Below are 22,577 nucleotides of genomic sequence, written 5' to 3'. Positions count from 1 at the left end.
ATGATGAATATTACAAGATTGCTGATGTTATTAGTAAATTATTGCAGTACATGTTCTTAATAGTTGTGTTTGTTTATTTGTTTATTTATTAATAATATTTTTTTGATCACGGAACAGTGTAAGACTTTGACACATTACTGCTGGTTAATAACACACTGGTTTGTGTCATGAATGGAGCATCAGAGTGAATCTTACAAAACATATACAAGTAACATTTAATTTTTCAAAGAAAATGAAGCCTTTAGGACTATAAGATTATTTTTTTTATTATTACATTGACATTATTTTCATGAGAATAAGCACCATGCAGGTTACTTATTTCTATAACAAATAACATTAATAATAAGACTAATAAAAACACTTTACTATTTAATTTAAAAAAAAGTATTATAATTTTTTATTTTTGCATTACTATAATTAGAATTTCGTGGAAATGTGCTTAATTGTCGTAATTGTCAAAAAAACAGGTCCTAAAAACATGATTTTCTTAATGCAAAATATGTTTTTTCATAGGGCTACTTCACCTAAAAATTAAAATGATGTAATTAATTGCTCACCCTTATGTCGTTCCAAAATCGTAAGACTTTCGTTCATCTTCGGAACACAAATGAAGATCTTTTTGATGAAATCTGAGAGCTTTCTGTCCCTCCATTGACAGCTACGCAACTACCACTTTGAAGCTTCAAAAAGTCAATAAAGAGATCGTAAAACTGATCCATATGAATTAAGTGGCTCAGTCCAAATTATCTGAAAAGACACGATCACTTTATATGATGAACAGATTGAATTTAGGCTTTTAATCACGTATAATTATCAACTCACACATCAGTTAAGGTAAAAGGAAGCTCAAACGTGATTGCTTAACATGCAAGAACCAATGAGGTTCATTCTGGTATCACGCAGCACATTTGAGAAGAACCAATGAGGTTTGTTCTCACGTGTCAAGCAGTTATGGTTGAACTTCTGATCTTCACTGATCAATGTTTATATGTGAATAAAAGACTCAATTAAATCTGTTCATCATATAAAGCGATCAAGTCTCTCCCGAAAATTTTAACTAAACCACTTGATTCATATGGATTTTATGAAGCATAAAAGTGGTAGTTGCAGAGCTGTCAATGGAGGGACAGAAATCTCTCCGATTTTATTTAAATGATCTTCATTTGTGTTTCAAAGATGAACAAAAGTCTTATTTGGGACGGCATGAGAGTGAGCAATTGATGACAATTTATTATTTTTTAATAAATACTAGCTAACTGAAATAGGTGAAATAAGACCGGTAGACTTGTTCCTGACAGGTTTTGAGAGATTCACTCAAGAACACATCACATCAGCTTTGCATGGCGACAGTTAAATACGTTAGATGATGGTCCTTATTCAGGATTCAACCATACAAGGTTTTCAGTTGCATCACAATATACATCCCACATGAACCGCCTCGCTCTTATGACAGTTTATTTGTTAAATATGGCCCAATAAACAGTTAGCACAGATATCACTGACCCAGCTTCACAACAGTCTCACAGAAACAGTAAATCCATGTCAAAACACATACTTCAGATAGAAATTACTTTTTTTTCTTTTCAAATTACAACATGTCAGTGCATTCGAAGTATCAAAATGTCTGGTTTGTAATTATTTGGTGGTTAAAATGAAACATTTTAAATGAAGACCAGCTTAATACCACTTAAAATACAGGACTGTATTGCCAAGCACACACTTGAATGTATCGTTGATGTAAAGTAGCTGAACTAAATTTATACAAGATTGCACTTTAAAAATTCCTCAAGTGTACTTTAGGACGTTTCAAACATTTAAAGGTTTTTCAATATATTTCACACTTATTTTAATACACACGAGTATCAGATTAGCAGTTATATTTGCAAATTTGTGCTATTAGATTCTTTCTGCACCAAGCAGTTGTATAATGTCTGTTTGCTCTACCTTCTAGGTTTATGTCCCAATTAAAGGGACCATTTTATAATGTGTAATACAGTACATGAACATAATGACAAACAGCATTCTTTGTAGGTTTAAGTTATATACTATAGTTAAATAACCCAAATTTTGCATATTTTCGGTAAGGTCAATGGCAAGAGCTCTTTAAACCAGAGTAAACACTTGTTTCTTTTGAACAAAACAACATGTTAATCTAAACAACTCTACTCTACTCTGATTGGTCCTGACCAATTAAACTCAACTACTCATCTATTAAAGTTACAGTAGAGGACACAAAACTAAAACAAAACTAGTCTAAACCTGTAAAAAAACAGCCAAGACCTGTGCTTTGATTACAGATGTCTGTGCTATTAAATATCGTCAGTTGATTAAATGTTGTAAACCACAGTAATAATTGAACATCTGTACTTTTAAAAGAAACATTTACACTGTCTTTAAACTGATTTAGCCATATAAATTCTTTATATAATCCTAAATATGACATTGTATGTCTAATTAGCTGTATATTCTCATTTATATATCTCAATACATTATTCCTTCTTAAATATTTTCTTTATATATTCACTTCAGATTGGACAAAGACTCTTTTTAAAAGTTGTTTCTGACTCCTACAGCTATGCTTGTTGAGTACTGTGTCTATATTCACTTATATCTCTCTTTATTTCTTTTTTTACTTTTTCTTATTTCAAACGATTTGTTTTGTTTTGACTCATTGGAAATGAAATATCTACGAGTACCCGTCTCCTCTATACGTCTGCTCGGCGTCCTCCTGGATGTATTCCTCGCTTTTCTCCCAGCTTTTCGCCCATCCCCCATTTAGCTGTGTTGTGGCCCCATATGTTTTGGCGGGGCCTCCAAGACCGGCCTGGCCTCCAAAAGGAGCGCTGCTCAGCGTGATGTCACCGGTCTCCTCTGCCAACTCGTCTTCATCGATGAAGCCACACTTCTCCTCGCTGGTCTCCTCTGGATCTGCCCACGGCTGCTTCTCTCCGGACGCGAAAATCCCGTAGAACACGACACCACCGTAATGCACCAGTGCGGCGATCAGGAACACGTTCTGCCATTCTTCACGAGTCTGGTGGACAAGAAAGATCAAATGTAGGGCCAGATTTACTAACAGCTTGTACCAGCACAAACCCTCTTTTGGCATTAAAGAACTACTGTCAGGATTTACTAAAGACACCCAGTGGAAAATTAGCGCTGAAAAGACGTGGACAGGGTTATTTTTGCGGCTGATCTTATTGCATATGCATTTTTAGGAGTTTCTCTTTCAGAATGTACGTTTATAGGAGGAGAATATTTAAATTAATCATGCAGGTGATTTACTGCAGTTTGCGCTACTCAATTTACTGGTATTTGCGCCATTATTCAATGCTACAAAAAAACTTGTCTTAAACCAGATGCTGAGTCGCGCTGCTCTTGATAGATTGTGTTGGTCATTACTGAAATGATCCGGCTGTATTTATTAATTTACCCTGTTTAGTAAATCTGGCCGTATAATGCAATCTTTGACTTTTTGTACTTCAGAATACAACAATGCAATTTTTTAAAATATTATGTAGTTCTATTTGCCTGTGTTTAGAATTTAATGCGTGTCTACTGTTGATCACAAACTGCAACATTATGCAACAATAAACATGTTAGTTATTGTATGCTATATTATTGTCACTGTCATGATTCCTGTCTTGTGTTCCCCTTGTCTTGTGTGGACTTTTTTGTTAATTTCCTGTTCTGTGCCATGTTTTGTAGTCCTTTGTAGTTTTTATGTTGACTAGTCTCCCCAGCTGAATCTTGTTTCCTCATTATCTAGTTAAGTTGTTTGCCCCTGTGTATTTATAGCCCTTGTGTTGTACTTGTTACATTGTCAGTTGTTGTACATGAAATGGTTGCTTCTGTCTCTGTGATGCTTTGTTCCCTGAGTTCTGTGTTATGTTTAATATATTACTTTATTTAAAAAACTGTGTTTAGATGATCCCATTCTCCAGTTTTCTCAAGCACATTACAGTCACATGGACTTATTACAATGATTTTTTTTTTGTCAATGAAAGTAAATATTATTTTGCATTTATGTACCAAATTCGTGTAAAAATAATACAATTTTGGTAAAAATAATAGTTTATATATCTATCATTGGCCAAACTGGCGCATTGCATTGTGGGATGCCACATTTTCATCAGTGAGTTCTGTTTGTCAAATATAGCAGTTCCCTTTGGAGGGAACTCGCACTGCGTCGTTGAAAACGACTCTTTGGGGACGCTCCCTTAGCGTGCGCCTCTGAAGTATGAATGAAACTAATCCAATCCTGATTGGTGTTGCGTCATGACGTAACATGTGACGGCACATAAAAGTGATGCCAGCACACACACATTAGCTTTCGCTCTTCAGCAAGCGCTCTCTGTGAAACTGTCTGTCTTATTTGGTGTTGTTTGGGCGCAGCACGCACAGGCAGCTCTCGAGGGTGCTGCCAGTGAACACTGTGAAGCACTTCCTATTAGAGTGCTGCGCTCCCGCTTGGCTATATTTTCTGATGATGGCCAGGCTCGCGATCCCCGCGATTCGGGTCCCGGCTTAGATCCGCGGCTTAGATCGTGGAGATAGAAGGATCTCGCAGATGAGAACGAGACTGCTGAGGCACTTTTTCGTTCATCATCCGCAGATTCTATAACACTCGTTCACGACGCAGAAGCCCGCGATGCGGCTTCTTCTGTCCGTGACGAGTGCCCGGTGCTTGAGCTATCTGTTTCTGAGAATTGAAGATGTGCTCAGCATCGGGAACGAGCAACATGAGTCACACTCGCCGACTCATGTTTCTGCTTATGTAGAGCTCTTGGGTGTTGTGACGCGTACTGTGGTCAGACTCAAAAAATAAAATAATGAGATATATATAAAAAAATATATCATCAGCTGGCCACAAAATAAGCAGGATGATCCCCGTCAAAGCAAGCTAGACGAGAGATTCCTGCAGCACTGTTCACAACCTCAGCGCCGGGGCTTACCGTTTTTTCCCAGATCTTCATAAAGATATCTCTAGATCCTGGGAAAAAACCCTAGAAAAAATGCCTCTAGAGCCCCTCCTGCGGGAGACTGGTAACAGAGGAAATGCTCTCAACCGAAGTCCTCCACCCAGAAGGGTGACCTGAGGGCCATTCTTCAGGCAAAGAAGGCTTCGGGAAAGAGGTCCTAATTGTAGTGTAGGACCCCTAAGGTCTGCCCCCAACCCCCCCGCTGTGGAGCAATCGAGGTTGTTCTAGCAGCAGGAGCCCTCGGGGAAAAAGATGTTGTCCCGCCGTCCTGGACGCTTCGGGCCACATCGTTTTCCAGTGAACGCACAACGTGCCGTTCGCCCCAAAAGCTTGCAACAGAGCGCCGACTATGGTCACAAAATCTTTCTTGTCTTTTTCCTGCCGGTCCTCCGCTTCAGGAGGTCGAGAATAGTGCTCGAAAGCACCCGAGGCCAGTCTCGAGGGGCTGGTTCCCTTAGTAGATTTTGTAGAAGAATGGCAATGCCTTCCGAATATATCTATAGGGTCCTGAATATTATAAAATATGGGTACAGATTGCAGTTCGGTCACCGACCTCCCAAGTTTGCTGGGGTGGTACCGACTGCAGTGGTTCCAGAACAGGTTCGGGTTATGGAACAAGAGGTAAAGACTCTACTGGATAAAGGGGCCATAGAAAGTGTTCCCCAACCAGACAGGGAGTCCGGGTTTTACATCCGGTACTTTATAGTTCCAAAGAAGGATGGCGGACTGAGGCCAATTTTAGATCTAAGGCTTTCGAATCGTTCTTTGAGGAGATCCAGGTTCAAAATGCTTACTATTCCCATTATTGTGAACCAAATCAGATCCAAGGGCTGGTTTGTTACGATAGATCTAAAAGAAGCTTATTTTCATGTCTCCATCCTTCCATGTCACAGGAGGTTCCTGAGGATCGCTTTCGGGGGCGAAGCATACCAATATCGGGTTCATCCGTTCGGCCTAGCACTCTCTCCCCGCACGTTCACTAAGTGTATGGATGTGGCTCTGGCTCCACTGAGGCTTCAGGGCATCCGTATACTGAATTACATCGACGACTGGCTCATATTGACCCAGTCTCGAGAAATGGCAGTTCGGCATCGAGATGTCATCCTTTGCCACATTCAGAACCGGGGGTTGAGACTCAACACTAAGAAAAATGTGTTGGACCCAGCTCAGAAGACTACTCTTCTGGGCGGGGTATGGAATTCGGTTACGATGCGGGCACGTATGTCTCCCGCGCGTATCGAATCCATCCTGGCCATGGTGTCCGGGATAAAGCTAGGCCAGGCCATCACTGAAAAGCAATTTCAAAGACTGCTGGGCCTCATGACAGCGGCATCCAACATAATTCTTTTGGGCCTGCTCAACATGAGGCCCCTTCAGTGGTGGCTCAAAGCCAAGGGTTTTTTTCTCCAAGGGGAATCCATTCCGTATAATAAAGGTTACGCGCAGATGCCTTCCTTCCCTATTAATATGGAAGAAACCTTGGTTCTTGTCTCAAGGGCCATTGTTAGGGGCGTCATGTCGCCGGAAAACTGTTTCGACAAACGCTTCCCTCACTGGCTGGGGCGGGGTCTCGGAAGGCCGCTTTGCCAGGGGTCTGTGGCAGGACCATCATCATTCATGGCATATAAATTGCCTAGAGATGTTGGCTGTGTTCAGGGCTCTGAGGAGCCTCCTCCCAGACATCAAAGGTTACCACGTCTTTTGATACGTTCGGACAGTACATCAGTGGTAGCTTATCTGATCCGACAAGGGGGACTCAGATCGCGCCCTCTATCCAGATTGGCTCATCAGATCATTTTATGGTCCCAAGGGAAAATATTATATATAGGAGCAATATATGTCCCGGGGGTTCTGAATCGGGGAGCAGACATCCTGTCGAGGCAGGGGCTGAGGCCCGGGGAATGGAGACTCAATCCAGAGGTGGTGGAGTTGATATGTCAGAGGTTTGGACCAATGGAAGTGGATCTGTTTGCGTCTCGAGGGACGTCCCACTGTCCACTTTGGTTCTCCCTCACTCATCCAGCCCTGCTGGGGTTGGTTGCCATTGTACAGGCCTGGCCGAGGCTTCGCCTGTACGCTTTTCCCCCCATCGCTCTGCTCCTGAACATTAGAAGTGTCTGTCCCACTTTTTTTTTTAAGTGGCTTTAACTACTATGTAAATTAATAATTTGATGCACTGGACTTGTGTACATACATGTTTTTACATTGTACTTATATTTTGAAAATACTTGCATGTAATTACAGCTGTGATTAATTTATGTAATGATATTTGTAATTACACTGTTGACCCTTCCCTTACACCTTAACCCACCCTTAAAACGACCCATACCACACACACCTGTCCCAAACCTTACCCGTATCCCCCCTCAATAGCAGCAAAAGTGTTTTACAATACAACATGAACCCAATAAGTACATACTTGTTTTTAATGTAAGTAAAAAGTACTTAAAGCTACTTAACATAAGCCCTATTCGCACTGGATTAGTTTTACCTGGTGACCTCTAATTGCGGATGTTGTCTGTGATCTTAATCCCGTGCGAATCGGCCTTTGGCCGAAATTTACTGACTTATCGCCTGGATATGACGTCAATATGCTATTGCTTGGAAATGTCTTTTCGTTATAGGTCTAGCTGTATAATATATTATGACATAAACAGAATAAAGTTCCTTACCGCATGCTGCTATACATGTCACTCTTCTGATGATTTTCAGCTTTCACTTTCTGCAAATTGTGTAGTTGTGTATAGCGATATGACCCAGCACCCAAAAATACTATCAAAACACTCCATCACAGCCTCCATTCTTCGCGAAAGATGGATAAAAAGGCGCACAGGAAACAAAAATCTTGAAAAAATTATATACGATCCGGCCAAATCACAGAGATGCCGATTTGCATGGGACTAATATTATCACAGGACCTCGGTGTTCGGCGAAATATAGTAGGGAATTTGCGGGGGAATTTTTACTTTACTACATATATTTACGTTGGCGGTTATTGCCGCGGATCGGGCGGATGATGTGACGAAAAAAAATATTTTAATGAAATTCGGGCGGGTGCGGGCGGTTTCTAGTCTCGCGACTGTCATCAGCAGCGCCTTGTATCAGTGGATGGCGGGCGGGAAAATTGGTCAAAAACGTTGGTGCGGATGGATGGCGGACGGATGATGAGTTTTGTGATGCGGTTGCGAATGAAATAATAGCCCATCCGCGCATCTCTACCAGATAATACTAATCCTGTGCGAATAAGGCTATAGAATGGGACCAAAGTGTCTTTAACTCTAAGCCTCCTGTATCATATTTGTTACGCAAAGGCCTCTAAATGATCAATATGATCAAAATGTGACTGCACAATATAGATGCCTTCTGTCATTTGTTTGATAGTTTATACATTTTTAGCAAGTATTGTAAACCTTCCATCCACCTTCAGGTGTCTTTTTGCTTTGAAATCTTTACTGATTTTTTTATAAATGAAATGTAAGGATAACATTTATATTGTTTTTAATATTTTAAGTCGAATTAACTAGACTGAAGAACTTATAGTGGGTTAAAAGGTAAGTATTAAGGCTCCTCCAAGCTTTATAATGGCAGTGAATGGTTGTTTCTGTTTTGAAGTATATCAAAGTGCCACTATCCATTATAAAAAGGGGGAGGTTAAAAAAGGGGAGATTAATAAAGGCCTTCTGAAGTGAAGCGACGCGCCACGCTTGTCACGTGATACACCGCAGCCACAGTAACACTGTATGACAGATGTAACGCTTTTATATAGTTTTTCCTTTTTTATTCAAAATATTCACAAACTTGCCTACCATGTCAACAACTATCTGTATTCCGATTCTCATAAAGACCTTTATAAATAATTTTGAGCATGATCTATAACGTGAGATGGGCGGCGCCATGTTCGTTTGCGCCGCAGTCTAGAGAGTCCTGTCAGTCGGATTTACAGCATGGGAAATCATCAGTTTCTCCTGAAATACATGTAAGAAAGTGGCCTGTGAACTGGGAAAAGAATAGAGTAAACTTTATAGTACTTACACTATGTGTATCTGATATGAATAACACACGTCGGCAAATTACAGTATAAGAATAGATTGTTATTGCTGCTTCCATAGACATTAGTGTGTATTTTACACACTCCAAATGTTTTGTTTTACTAGTGCTTATGAGTATTTAAATGTCTGACACCTAAAATAAGCATGCAACAATGCAAATAGTTACGATATATGACAGTGCTGAGTGTCCGTCTCTGGCTCAGCGCCAGCCAACGCCTGAAAGCATCTGGCAGTGATGTCACATCACTGTTCATTCTAAATCCCATATATGGGACCGTACCGCTCAAAAGGTTAACCCGCCAGAGACATGTGGAGCACTTTTATCATGGATGGAGGCACTTTGATGGACTTCAAAACAGAAACAACCATTCACTGCCATAATAAAGCTTGGAAGAGCCAGGACATTTTTTAATATAACTCCGATTGTGTTCGTCTGAAAGAAGAATGTCATATACACCTAGGATGGCTTGAGGGTGAGTAAATCATGGGGTACATTTTTGGATGAACTGTCCCTTTGACTTAAAAAAATTTAATAACTAATTACCAAATTGTTTTACCTAATGTTTTGCTAACTTATTCGGGTTTACAGTTTAAGGCATATTATTGAGAGATATAGGGAACTGATATTTATATACATTTTATGTAAGTATACAACTGTGTACTGTCTGCTTTACTGTTATAAATATCATTGATGTAAATTACAAGCTATCAGAATTTCATCTCACTTTTTGGCCATATAAATAACGGCCTTTTTATTTTGTCCTCGAGTATGAGCTATAAATGCCCTATGTATCAAATATGATACTCAACAAAAAATACATATGCAAACCTTTTGTTTATATATATATATATATATATATATATATATATATATATATATATATATATATATATATATATATATATATTGCCTAAAGGTCCAATGAACTGTTCCATAAAAATGTAATAAATTTAAAAAATTCTGAATTTCATCTGTCAGGCTTTAAAGTGGTACGATAACAAAACAAAAAAACATGATTCAATGAATAAAGAAAATGTGGATAATTTCAGGATTTCTCACCTTATTTTTGGTCATAGCTCCTACAATGAGAGGGCAGACCATACCAGAAAGTGTGCCCACTCCATTAGAAATGCCCATCAGTATGCTAGCATACCTTGGCGCAATGTCCAAGTGGTTGACATTAAAACCTTAGAGAGGAGCCGGATTAAAAAAAAGAAATTCAGAAAAATTGGGAGACATTTATTTTTTAAATCAAAATGTGATTTCAAAACTTGCAATGATGTCTATAACATGTCTGAGTGTGAAAACAGAATTATAAAGCGTCTCACCTGATATAGCAAATCCGCTAAAACCAACGGCTAGCACCAGAAATGAGATGGCCACACCTTTACTGTGAGAGAAACCAACCACTAACAGCAGCGTGGCCTCCATTCCAAACCCTACAGTCACATGGGTGGGTCAAAGGTCATACCAACAAATATTGTTTTATAAATTTCATAAAAGGTACAAACAATGTAATCAAATATGGTCGCTCTCACCTCCGCAATTCATGATCTTCCTGACGGTGGTGGTGGATAAGATGTTTTTTCTGCGCAGGTAGTCAGCCAGTTGGCCGCCAATTGGTACTATGATGGTCATAACCAGGTGGGGTAAAGCAGAGAGCATACCAACCTGACAACAGCCAAAGAAAACGTCAAAATGATGAAAACTGAAAAAATAACCATTTACAAAATATACTCGTTCCAAACCCATGTGATTCTTGATGAATCCCTGAGCCACACTTTTGGTGTTTTTTATGATTTTTATGCACTTGTAAGTCCCCTCTGCTAAAGCTTTAAAACTCATTTGCATTTCCCTTGTGAAAAAGAAGGGAAGTGAACTTAATTGTATTGTGCACTTATAGTGTACTTCAAATCTTGATAATCTATATGCACATTTTACATATGTATTTAAAAAAACTCACTTTCATGTATTTAAAATGCCACTTAGTCATGAAAGTGTATATTAAAGTACACCTATGTTTCTTAAAACACTTAAAGGAACACGCCACCATTTTTTGAGGGGTTATTCACCGTCTCCGCTACATTTAGATGGGTGGGCAAACACAATTTTTGTCTCATTGCATGCATTGTCTTAGTCTGGCAGCACCGCCGCTAGCTTAGTTTAGCATAATGAATTGAATCCTTAGTTGCCGGGTAGCATGTCATTAGTAAAAGTAATAAAAAAAATAAAAAATAAAATAAAAATTTACTTCTTGTATTCACGAGTACAAATAGCATTGCAGATTAAGACTAGGCTAGATTAAGACTATTTCATAGGCAGATATTTACTTGGGACTATATGGGGGGAAGCACAGGCGAAGCAAGAGAAAACAAGCTGTTCTCCATAAAATGTGCAGCGCACACCCGCACAGATACACTTTGAGGTTATAATGTTCAGGAATAGTGTTAAAAACTAATTTTAACCACTCAAAGTTTGTCTTAGGAAGGTCAAACAAATGAGTTTTGGAAACAAGGTGGAAAAAACAGTGACTCTTTGACATATCAACAAAGTCCTCTCTAATGCAGCTCAACCAGGCCTCGTCCCCTTTGTTGCGTATTCTGTGGGCGGAGATTAAATTAGTAACATTGTGACTTCATAAGATCCAGAAAAAACGTGTTGTTGTCCAAACGAGTCGTTCGTTGTAGTTCTTGATTCTGTTAAATAAAATATCACCCTTTGGAGTGGAGGTTGAGATTTGTAATCTTGCAGATCTTTTTTATCCTCAAACAGCAAGATTACACACTAACTAAAGGTGAAAAAGTGAACAAGCATACTAATATACTAATATTAGTATGCTTGTTCAAGCATACTAATTGTGCATGCTTTCATCACCAGTAGGGTGGATTATTGTAATGGACTTCTCACTGGCCTTCCCAAAAAGACCATAAGACAGTTGCAGCTCATACAGAACGCTGAGCAGAACCAGAAAATATGAACACATCACACCTGTCCTCAGGTCTTTACACTGGCTGCCAGTTACATTTAGGATTGATTTTAAAGTATTATTACTGGTATATAAATCATTCAATGGCCTAGGACCTCAATACATTGCAGATATGCTCACTGAATATAAACCCAACCGATCACTCAGATCATTAGGATCACATCGGCTAGAAATACCAAGGGTTCACTCTAAGCATGGCGAGTCTGCTTTTAGCTACTATGCCAGCCGCAGCTGGAACAGCTTCCAGAAGAGATCAGATGTGCTCCTACAGTAGTCACATTCAAATCCAGACTCAAAACACATCTGTTTAGCTGTGCATTTACTGAATGAGCACTGTGCCACTGTTCATCCGAATGTTTGCACTGTATTTTATTTTATGTTTTAATTATTCTGAAAGAATTAATTATTATCAAAATTATTCTCTTTTGATTATTTCTGTATTTTATCTTTTATTCTAAACTGGTTTAATTATTCTGATTTCTTTTGATTATTTTAATTTCTTCTATGTAAAGAAGTAAGTCCCTTAAGTCCCTCAGTTCATTGTCTGGTGTCGTTGTGTTTGCACCCTTTTGAAGATCTGTTTTGCTTTATTTAATAAACCACGCTGCTATTTGGAACTACTTTGCCTTTCTTCATCTATATTGGACAAAAAACAAAATGTGTAATTACAAATATATTTCAATACACACGTTTCAATAGAAATGACATTAATATATTTTAGGTTATGATAAATGCTTGTCAGTACATTTGGCAGTACACTTAACCATATTTCAAAGACAATTAAGACATTACTTACATGTACTTAAATCCTAATAAAAGTGGGTCAAAAACCACTCTTAATTTCAGCTAATTTTGTTTAATATGAATTTACATAACTACATATAATTACATATAATACATTTTCATTTTATTCTGAATAACATGCAATTAAGTGTCCAAAAACATTACATTCAGTTCACACTTAAGTACTGTATATTCTTTTAAAGTAGATTATTTCCATAATAACCTTTTTAAAAGTATGCTAAAAGGGTTGCACAGATTAAAAGTGCATGTGTAATGACCAGTCATAGCAAGTTTTAGATATTTTAGAGCTTATTTGCACATATTACTCACACAAATTCACTGTATGGCTTAAAATGTAGTGCACAAGTTATATGGACAACTTGTAAGAAACTTATGGTGCATAACAACAGCTGATATATTATGCACATTTTCTATAGTTTTCCACAGAAGAACAAAGTCATACGGGTTTAGATGTTTCGGGTGAACGGGAGTGAACAGTGTCTGGCTGAGAAACACTGTGAAAACACTGAAAGCCTATACAATACAATATAGCATCCTAAATAACCTAAATGTGTGGCTTAAAAATATCACTAAAATGGAAATCCTAAACAAGCCCTAGCTGATAAAACCCAAAAACAAATTGTAAGTCCAATCTCCCATACTGCACCTATGAGACAGTTAGACCAGCAGAATTAAAGCAGTGGTTCAATTACTCCTGTCAGGTTTGCAGGATTTATATCACTCTCTCAGCTCAGGAGCCGAAGATCAATAACAATGTCAGCTTTCATTTATGTACGCCACTATGAACACACATTTCTGAATGCCCAACATCTCAAATACAATCCAATACGGCGACTCAGTGAATGAGGGGTCAGACACAACAGATGATTCAAGCATGACCAGAAAGGATTGCAAATGAGACCAATTCATACAGCAAATCCACAAGCACATGTGCTGTACGCCTTACGAGTTGTTAAATACTGCGACTTGATTAATGCAAAAACATTTTCTCCCTAAATTCTCTCACCTTACTGATTTCAAAGCCAAACACTTCTTCAAAGTACGCCGGCTGACTGATGAGCAACAGATAGAAGGTCCAGCTCCGGCAGAAGTTGGCCACAATGATTGCATACACCGGCATGGAGGTGAAGAACTTCCTCCAGGGTGTCTTGTATTTCTGTAGAAAAAAGAAACATGTTAATAAATCTATAGAATACCTGTACAATTTAAATTTTAAGCAATTAATTGATTGGATATTGATGGATATTCTGAAGTTGCTTGAATTCTGATGACATAAAACATTTTGAAAGAAACAAAGAAATAAATTAAAAATTTTCAGTTTTATTCTCAAGGACTTTAAGGGGATTTTCAAGGATTTCAAGTCGTTTACACGACTAATCATAGAAAACAGAAAACGTTTTATGTGCTTTGGTCATTCATTTACATGACTACAGCGTTTTGGGGGCCTTTGAAAATGGGATTCAAAGTGCACATTTTTGAAAACGATGCCGTTTTCATCTCTGTTTAAACTACAAAAATGTGAATACGTGAAAAAGGTGACGTCATGCGTATTACATGTTCAGTCTATTGGTGCGTAGTGTTTCTTTACAAAGTAACATTGCCAACTGGCCTCGCAGCATAATTCAGCGTTTGTAATAGATTTTACTGATCCGTGTGAATAGGAGTCTATTGACAACGTTCCTGTCTGTATGCAAAGCACGCAAAGGAAAACTTTTTTTCATTTTTAGTGCCTAGTTGTCATGTAAATATACCCGTTTTTCTATTTCCTGCTTCCTTTCTGTTGGCATGGTTTCTAGTACGTTTATCACTGGTTGTCATGTTCCTTGTTTTGATCCTTGGTTAGTTTTGTATATAATGCCCTCATTTTCATTCACTCATTGTCTGGTGATGGATGTGCTTATGAACCCTGTTTCATCCATTCTTCATGGTGGATTATTCTCATTTGTTTTGTGTAATAAAGTTTAGATCAACTACACCTTGCCTCATCTTCTTCCTCAGCCTGAACGTTACACAGTTCCTGTATTTATTTATTTACACTTAACAGCATGTAATGGATTTATATTCTCAAGCTGCACAACTGCCATTGACATGAACAGGAATCTACTAGATTCTCAAGCTCCCCAGGGCAGAAGCTCTAAGAACACAGACAACTTGAGGAATAAAAACATGATTTGCTTCAGCTCTGCTACCTTAAAGCTAATAGACATGGACTAATACCCAAATTTGATTTCATGGGATCTTCGGATTTCTCCAGGAGAAACCACACAAGAAAACGTACCTCAGACGGCCCAAGTAGATTGGCACTTTCTCCAATACTCTCCTCTATGTAAGTTCTCTCTTCATCTGTGATGGTGGGATGATCTGCTGGGCTCTCATATGAAACCAGAATCCAAAACATGTACCAGAAAATCCCAAAACACCCTGTAGCCCAATGGAGAGGAAATCATGAAGAACAAGTACACACAAAAAATAACATTCTGTTATAATTTCAGACTTCGCAGTCAAGGTTATAAACCTACCATATATATAGAAGACAGAAGACCAGCCTGAGTACTGCACTAATATTCCTGCCAACGGCATGGCGATCACAGCACCCGCGTATGAACCTGAAACAGGGTGTTTGTAAAGGTTTTATTTTGGGTATTCTGTGTTGTGTGGGCTTTTAAAAAGGCACACTGTATTTACCACAAAAAGAGGTGGTTGCTAGGCGACTTCTCTCAAGGGGTGGAGCCCACTTGCTCCAAATTCCATGGCATGCTGGGTAAGTCACACCCTGGACACACACAATGTTTTATATATATTACAATAGTGTTATATATGTATACATAAAAAGATACCTATAAATATATACATAAAAGAAAGATTTTAAATATTTCCATTACATAATGTAGACATGGTCAATACAAATCTGCTGAAGTTCAAACTGAGCATCAGAATTGGTAACAAAGGTGATTTATGGTGCCAGACGGGCTGGTTTACGTATTTAAACTGCTGATCTGCTGGGATTATCACAAAACTACTCAAACTATTCAAAACTATAAATATCCAGTGAGAGTCATTTCTGTGGGCGGAAATGCCTTGTTGATGCCAGAGGTCAGAGGAGAATGACCAGACTGGTTGAGCTGATAGAAAGGCAACAGTAACTCAAATAAACACTCGTTACAACCGAGGTCTGCAGAAGAGCATCTCAGAACGAACAACACGTCCAACCTTGAAGTAGACGGGCTACAGCAGCAGAATACACTCCTTTCCGTTTGCCGAGTGCTGTTTTTTTCTGCGACATTCAGACGGTAGGATCAGAATTTGGCATAAAGCAACATGAAAGCATGGATCCATCCCTGTTCAGGCTGCTGGTGGTGTAACGGTGTGGAGGATATTTTCGTATCCATCTTAGAACCCAGTTTTGGGGAAAGTAACTTTGAAAAGTAATGCATATCGCGTTACTCCCTTAAAAGGTAAATAATTGAGCTACTTATTTACCTTTTTAAGGAAAAGTAACGTGTTATGTTACTTTACCGTTACTGTTTTTTTATAACAAAAAGTTCTATTTTTGGGCAAATACAAAAACCTTTCACACCGAAATTGAAATAATAAAGCTGAAGGAAACGAAGATTCAGGAAACGAAGCTCCTGTACAGCAGCTCAAACAAACCTTTCAGCTGTGCTGCTGTTCTGGATCGCAGAGGAATGCAGGAGAAGAAAGTTTAACATTTACTTCACCAATAAAAACAAAAAATGTAAAGTCATCTGCTTATGATTTAACTGAATCATCAAAAGTCAGAGACAAATACATTGGTCAATAAAGTGAGATTGAATGCATAGAAATATTTGTTTTATTTAACAAATAATTTCACAAATCTTATTCATTTTGAGGAATAATTCATCTTTTTTGTGCAAGTGAGATTAGTAAATACATACTCACATTTAGACTAGAACTACAATAACCATCATGTTTTACACACAACGCCTCGGAACTTACTCACAATTTTTCTCAACATGGGGACGAGAGGGCAAATCAATAATTGGGAAAACAAAGTAACTTGCATTACTTATTTGAAAAGGTAACTTTTATTATATTATTTTGTTGTAAATTTAAAAGTAATGCGTTACTTTACTAGTTACTTGAAAAAAGTAATCTGATTACGTAACTCGAGTTACTTGTAATGTGTTACTACCAACACTGTTAGTACCAATTAAGCATTGTTTATATATTTCTGTCAGGACCACTCAAATACAATTAGCATACAGTTAGGATTGGCGGTATGGTTCTGTTCTGGGCAAGAACTCCCTGCGCATCCATGTAGCCTAGCGTGGATAAGAGCAGGAGCGCAACGATAACCCACCTTGGGGTAAACAGAACAGAACCAACATGAATGTATTGCGGATATCATTAATTAATTTTAATGTACAACATAATTCGAGAATTTTAGTCTGATTGAGGGGGAATCAGAATGCCAAATCCTGACTGGAGGAGGGTAATGAGCTCCTGAGAAGCGCGATAGCTGCTGATAATAATGGCGAGCTTATACAGTATATGTATACAGTGATAGACGTCGTATTCCTGTAGGTAGACGCGGATCAGCTGAGAGTCAGCTGATGCGAGCTTGACTAACCTGACCTGCCAGAATGGAAGCTACGCTTAATATATTTGCAATAAAAATATTCAAAAGCTCTTAGAACAAAAGTTTTAAAGAAATAACTTACAAGAGGTCATAAAAAAGCAGAGATAAATCTAACCCTTAACAAATTAACAGTAACGCATACAAGCGCAATTCAAATAAGGATTAATGATCCATGCAGACTAACGCAAACGCAAGCAGATCAGATCTGATTCACCACAAACACACTAATGCTGCCCATTAAATCTTCATTACTAGCTAATTGTCACAGAATCAGTCACTGGTAGACACAAATTGCTGCAGCCAGCAAAGAAAAGCACATCCGCAGAGCTAATGTCAATACACACAACACAAGCTAGTGTGGTTACAATAACCTCAAATGGGTTTTAATTCATGTACAGTCAGCACTCATCATATACTGAACAATAGTGTAGAATAGCAGGCGACCGGCACACGGATAAAGCCAGCAAGCAGCTGCTAAAACTCTTTCAATGTTCATATTTTGAGTTTTGTTTGAATAAGAGATGACATCATAACTCAGTATACTCTCCTTTTCAAGCGTTTCATTTTTCATAATTTGTTTATTCACTCCTGTGGTTTCAGTGTGTCTGCTGTGCTGATGTACACTCTAAAATAAAGGTTTCAAAAGGGAGGTTTTCACAGTGATGCCATCGAAGAACTATTGGTTCCCCAAAGAACCTTTCAGCGAACAGTTCTTACCAGAACCATTTTTTTTTTATTAATTAAGAACATTTTCTTAATAATCTAAAGAACCGTTTTTCAGTGTAAAGAACTTTTTGTTCCAAGGATGTAAGAGGTTCTGCATGAAACCAAAATTATTGATATGCATATTCTTTATGATAGTTTTTACAAATGAAACCTTATTTTAAAGTGTTACTGAGATCACACAGAAAAGCATAGTAATCGATTTTATTCATGTTAACTGTCAATTTTAGGTTTATCTAATGTGAATTTAATGGCTATAATTTTTTTTAAAAATCGTGCCTTTTACTGTAACATTCATCTGTCTGTACCGACATGTCCCATTGACTTAAGTGCTTTACTGTAAACACAATTTTAATTTGTTCTGAATTGAGAGATGAGTAGAAATTATTTTCTGTGGTAACTGACATCATGTTACAAATGTTGTCCATTTAAACTTGACCCCAATAATATTTCAACATCTGGTTGCTATAGTGGGCTGGACCTGTTCTATGTTCAGTGTAAACGCTCTTGATAAAACATGTGTTAAATAATTAAACAGTGATTTGATAAGCATTGTATGGATTAAAAGAAAAGACCAGAGTCTTACTTCCACCAGGCCCTGCAGTATCCTCACGAACATGACACAGCCGTAGTGCACACGTGCAGCAGAGGGGATGAACATGTTGAGTGTGGACGTCAGCAGGATAGCAGCACCAAACACCCTGGAAATCACAGTGAGCAGAAAACAATGTGATACTCTTTAATTATTTGACATCATGGGCACCAGTCAAACTGTAGATCGACAGCAATCTTCCACTGACTGAAAGTGCAGATGCAGGAAACTGAGCCGGAAATACATGCCAGGACCCGACAGCTAAGAACATTTACTCAGTTTAACTCAGTTTTACCCGAAGGCATCAGTGTCTAGTAGAGAAATCATTCTAAGAGCGCTCAAAGCCAGGAAAACATGTTTTATTAATTGTGTGTGGAATCTAATTTTCACAAGCTGCAGTCATCAGTTTTAATGAGTGAAATTCATGTTAGTGAAATTGAAATCTCAAAATTCTAAAGCCAAGATGCAAGGACAATGGAATCAAAAGTCGACATTTAACAGACCTGTTCATATAGCTACATGCAGGCTCAAAATGCGCAACATTTAACAACATTTAAAAAAACACAATCTGCAAAATGTATATCCTATATGCATATAGCCTATTTAAACAGGTCCTATGTAAAAATATGAGTCTATATCAGTCAAAGGGAGTTATGTTGTGGCTCAGAAGCGCACAGACACGTGATCATGTCGCTGGTTAATGAGGTCTCCAGAGGAAAGCGTGTCTGCTCTTCTGCATTCACGGTTCATGGCAACCAAATAAAGCACAGACAGGGAAGGATATGGACTTTCAACCTAATATAAACACCTATGTGAAATAAATCTCTAGGCTATTTGTAAACATATAAATTGATAATTAAATATTTGTACAAATTAAACGTAGCTACATTTTCTAAATGCGTGTGGTGAATTAGCCTACCTGTTGGCGGCCAGTCGTGAGGATATATATCCACCTGGGATCTGTGTCACTATATAGCCCCAGAAAAACGAGCCGTGGATCATTCCCACTGTCTCCGGATCCCAGTTAAACTTAGCTTTCTTATGGGAAAAATGTATATAATAACGCACGGTTAATTCAGCAGTCATTTTATAAATTTACGAAACACTGTAACTTCAAAGATTTCCTTGAAACATTTTCCATTTGTTTTCCCTCATAAAATGAAGTTATTTTTGAAACAGTGGAAGTGTTTCTTCACATGAGGATGCTCTGAGTGACAGGGACGTGAGGGAGGAGCATTACTCGGAGAGGTTCAGTCTCACCTCTGTGATTATGATCTTGCCGTCTCTGTGAATGGTGCTGTTGTTGACCATGCCGACGATCGCGACTCCGAGGTTACAGCGGATCCCGAACGAGATGCAGAACCCGAGGCCGCTCATGATGGCGATGATGTAGCGGCGCGGGAGCCCGAAGCACGTGCAGTCGCACAGAGGCGCTTTCTTCTCTTTCATTTGCGCGGGACGCCCATCTTCCGTCAGCTCGATCACCTCACCCGTCTTCTGTTTCTTCTCCATCACCCTGTGAAGATAACGCATTGCTCAGTTTCTAAACACACAACAATTCTATAATTGTGTGTGCGTGTGCCTAGTGTTCTGGGAACGTAAGTTTATAATAAATAAATAAAAAAGCAAGAGAAAATAACCATTAGGCTAAACTACAACATTCGAATATTCGATCATCTCACAAAAACGTTACTGTAGACCTACTATAAAGTTCGTAACCCGTCTATTCCTGGGAAAATAAATATCATAACGTTAGTCGAACGTTATTCTTTGTTTGCTAATAGACTGTACAAAATACATAGCATAGGCTATCTCTGTTAAAAACAGATACACATTTATTTTTCTTTAAAATAATTTTATTCCTCCAGTTTTTGGATACGATGTTATCATGTTTGTTTATTTTATTTCATAATTGCATCCATACAGTAAAAAAAAAAAAAAAAAAAACAGAACATACAGAGTTAGGCTATCTCTGTCTGATCACGATTTGGCAAATTTGGTTATTTGCACCGCATTGCAGCATTTTTATCTCTTACATCCTTATATAAATACATATCTACAGCCTTAAATGCAGACGTGACCATATTTAGCTTTTTTTTTGCTTTTCAACACATTTTGTGGCTGCTTCAACAGTTAAATATAAAAGGGGAAAAACATTAAAATAAACGAAATAGCCTTCAAGAAATATCGTTCTATATAATGGTGTGGTAGCCTAGGCTATATTAGATTGACCATTGTGTATCGGATCATAGTGATTTATTCATTTATTTATTTATTTTCTGTGATGAAAACCATTCACTGATTCGTTCCGACTCTGAGCGTTTCATAACCACTGGCCTAAAATTAAATATAGAAAATACAAATACGCTCTGAAAAATGTTTTCATCGCACTGTTTTCCTACAATATAAAGCATTGAGACAATTTTGACAAAGTAAAACGGAAAAAGCTGTGATTCTATTCTGAAATTGAATTGTGAGTTAGCTACTAAAAAGAAATATAGGCTACTAGCCTACTTTATTGTGTGTTTTAATTTTTAAAAATAATGAAAATAATGAATAATAATAACTATAAAATTTAATTAAAGGGACTTATTCTAAGCTGGTCGTGTCACGACTTTCTTTTCATGAATAATTAATTGATTCAGGAGCGCTGTGGGCAGAGGAACGATCCTCGGAGGAATTCTTTCATCTCTAGATCTACACACGATCACATCTCGATCTTTAACGCACACAGTCATTTCTGTCGTATTTTCTCCTAACGAAAAATTACGAAAAAAACATGCCACACTACAAATTGTATAATCACTATAAATGATGCGTTATTTAGCCATTTTTATGTAGCTATGGGAGGAAAAATAGGCTATTTGAATTTCTATAGACATGAAAATTGTACTTTGACATCGAGAAAATAATTTTAATATTTGTGTAAACATCATTACGTTTTTCCTGTCTTCCTTGTTTGAATGAAAGGGGCTGATACCTGTGCATGTGTCCCAGGGTTTTCCCGGCCAGATTCCTCAATCTCTCCTTACCGGGAGCCAAAACTCGTTCCTTCATCGTATCCATCTCCAAAGATAATATTCCACTCGATAAGAATAAGAAATTTAATTTGAATTGGCTGTAAGATATTTCAGCATATTCCTTGAGTGTGAAAACCTGAGCAGTATTTTTTGACCCAGTAAAAAAAAAAGGTTTGCGTTTTTATTCCTTGTAGACGACTTACAAAACACCAAGATAATCAATCAATTACAATCTTGTTTCACAGTCACTGAAATGTCCTTTGAAACTCCCTTTCCGACTTCTGTAATTCCTCGCATTTCCATTTTGTCGACATATTTATAATCACAAACGAGAATAATCCATGAGAATTCTCATTTTAAAAAGCTAGAAGGAGGAAAATGACAAAGAAAGAAGAAGAAAAATAAACGTGAAGCGTTGGAAGCCAGCACTAGGTGCGGGAGCGCGTTCGGGACCGTGGACAGGGAAAGCGCGCGTCCAGAGAGACAGACAGCGAGTGAGCTGCGCGCTCCACACCTGCGCGCTCCCCTCGTGCACTCATGAACTGCTTAAAAGAAATGCATTGACATCTAGCAATTAGCAAAAATCCATTGGCAAACATATTTATGAGTCATAGTATATTATTATTTGATGCATTGAGTGGTATCAGGTATGCTTACAAAAATGCGAACCTTCAAGTCATCAGTTTTGACTGGGATTATATGGGCTCTTGGGACGAGACAATTGGGTGGGTTATTGTTGGAGTCAGAATTATAATTATTTTGATTGATTTAGGAATATTCATGATAGATTATACCAACA

The 22,577-nt window shown here is 38.1% G+C and overlaps 1 protein-coding gene across 1 annotated transcript in view; it reads right to left on the bottom strand.

The window, feature by feature from the left end:
• Positions 1-22,322, bottom strand: part of slc17a6a (solute carrier family 17 member 6a) — a 22,830-nt gene extending 508 nt beyond the window's left edge. Inside the window, exons 1-12 of the mRNA XM_077209946.1 lie at positions 21,739-22,322; positions 20,019-20,274; positions 19,678-19,796; positions 18,753-18,867; positions 15,508-15,595; positions 15,342-15,428; positions 15,101-15,243; positions 13,829-13,978; positions 10,571-10,703; positions 10,361-10,471; positions 10,092-10,219; positions 1-3,034 (exon numbers count right to left, since the gene is read on the bottom strand). The exon at positions 1-3,034 is cut by the window's left edge and continues 508 nt beyond it. Coding sequence (XP_077066061.1) covers positions 2,687-3,034; positions 10,092-10,219; positions 10,361-10,471; positions 10,571-10,703; positions 13,829-13,978; positions 15,101-15,243; positions 15,342-15,428; positions 15,508-15,595; positions 18,753-18,867; positions 19,678-19,796; positions 20,019-20,274; positions 21,739-21,824 — 1,764 coding nt within the window. The 5' untranslated portion in view covers positions 21,825-22,322 and the 3' untranslated portion in view covers positions 1-2,686. The remainder of the gene's footprint in view (positions 3,035-10,091; positions 10,220-10,360; positions 10,472-10,570; positions 10,704-13,828; positions 13,979-15,100; positions 15,244-15,341; positions 15,429-15,507; positions 15,596-18,752; positions 18,868-19,677; positions 19,797-20,018; positions 20,275-21,738) is intronic.
• Between the last annotated feature and the right edge of the window lie 255 nt (positions 22,323-22,577).

This window comes from Siphateles boraxobius, unplaced genomic scaffold, assembly GCF_051911475.1.
Source record: "Siphateles boraxobius isolate OS27281-9 unplaced genomic scaffold, OSU_SipBor_1 65, whole genome shotgun sequence".
In the NCBI taxonomy this organism is placed as follows: domain Eukaryota; kingdom Metazoa; phylum Chordata; class Actinopteri; order Cypriniformes; family Leuciscidae; genus Siphateles; species Siphateles boraxobius.
Note: the sequence above shows the minus strand (reverse complement) of the source record. Positions and strands in the feature narration are given on the sequence as shown.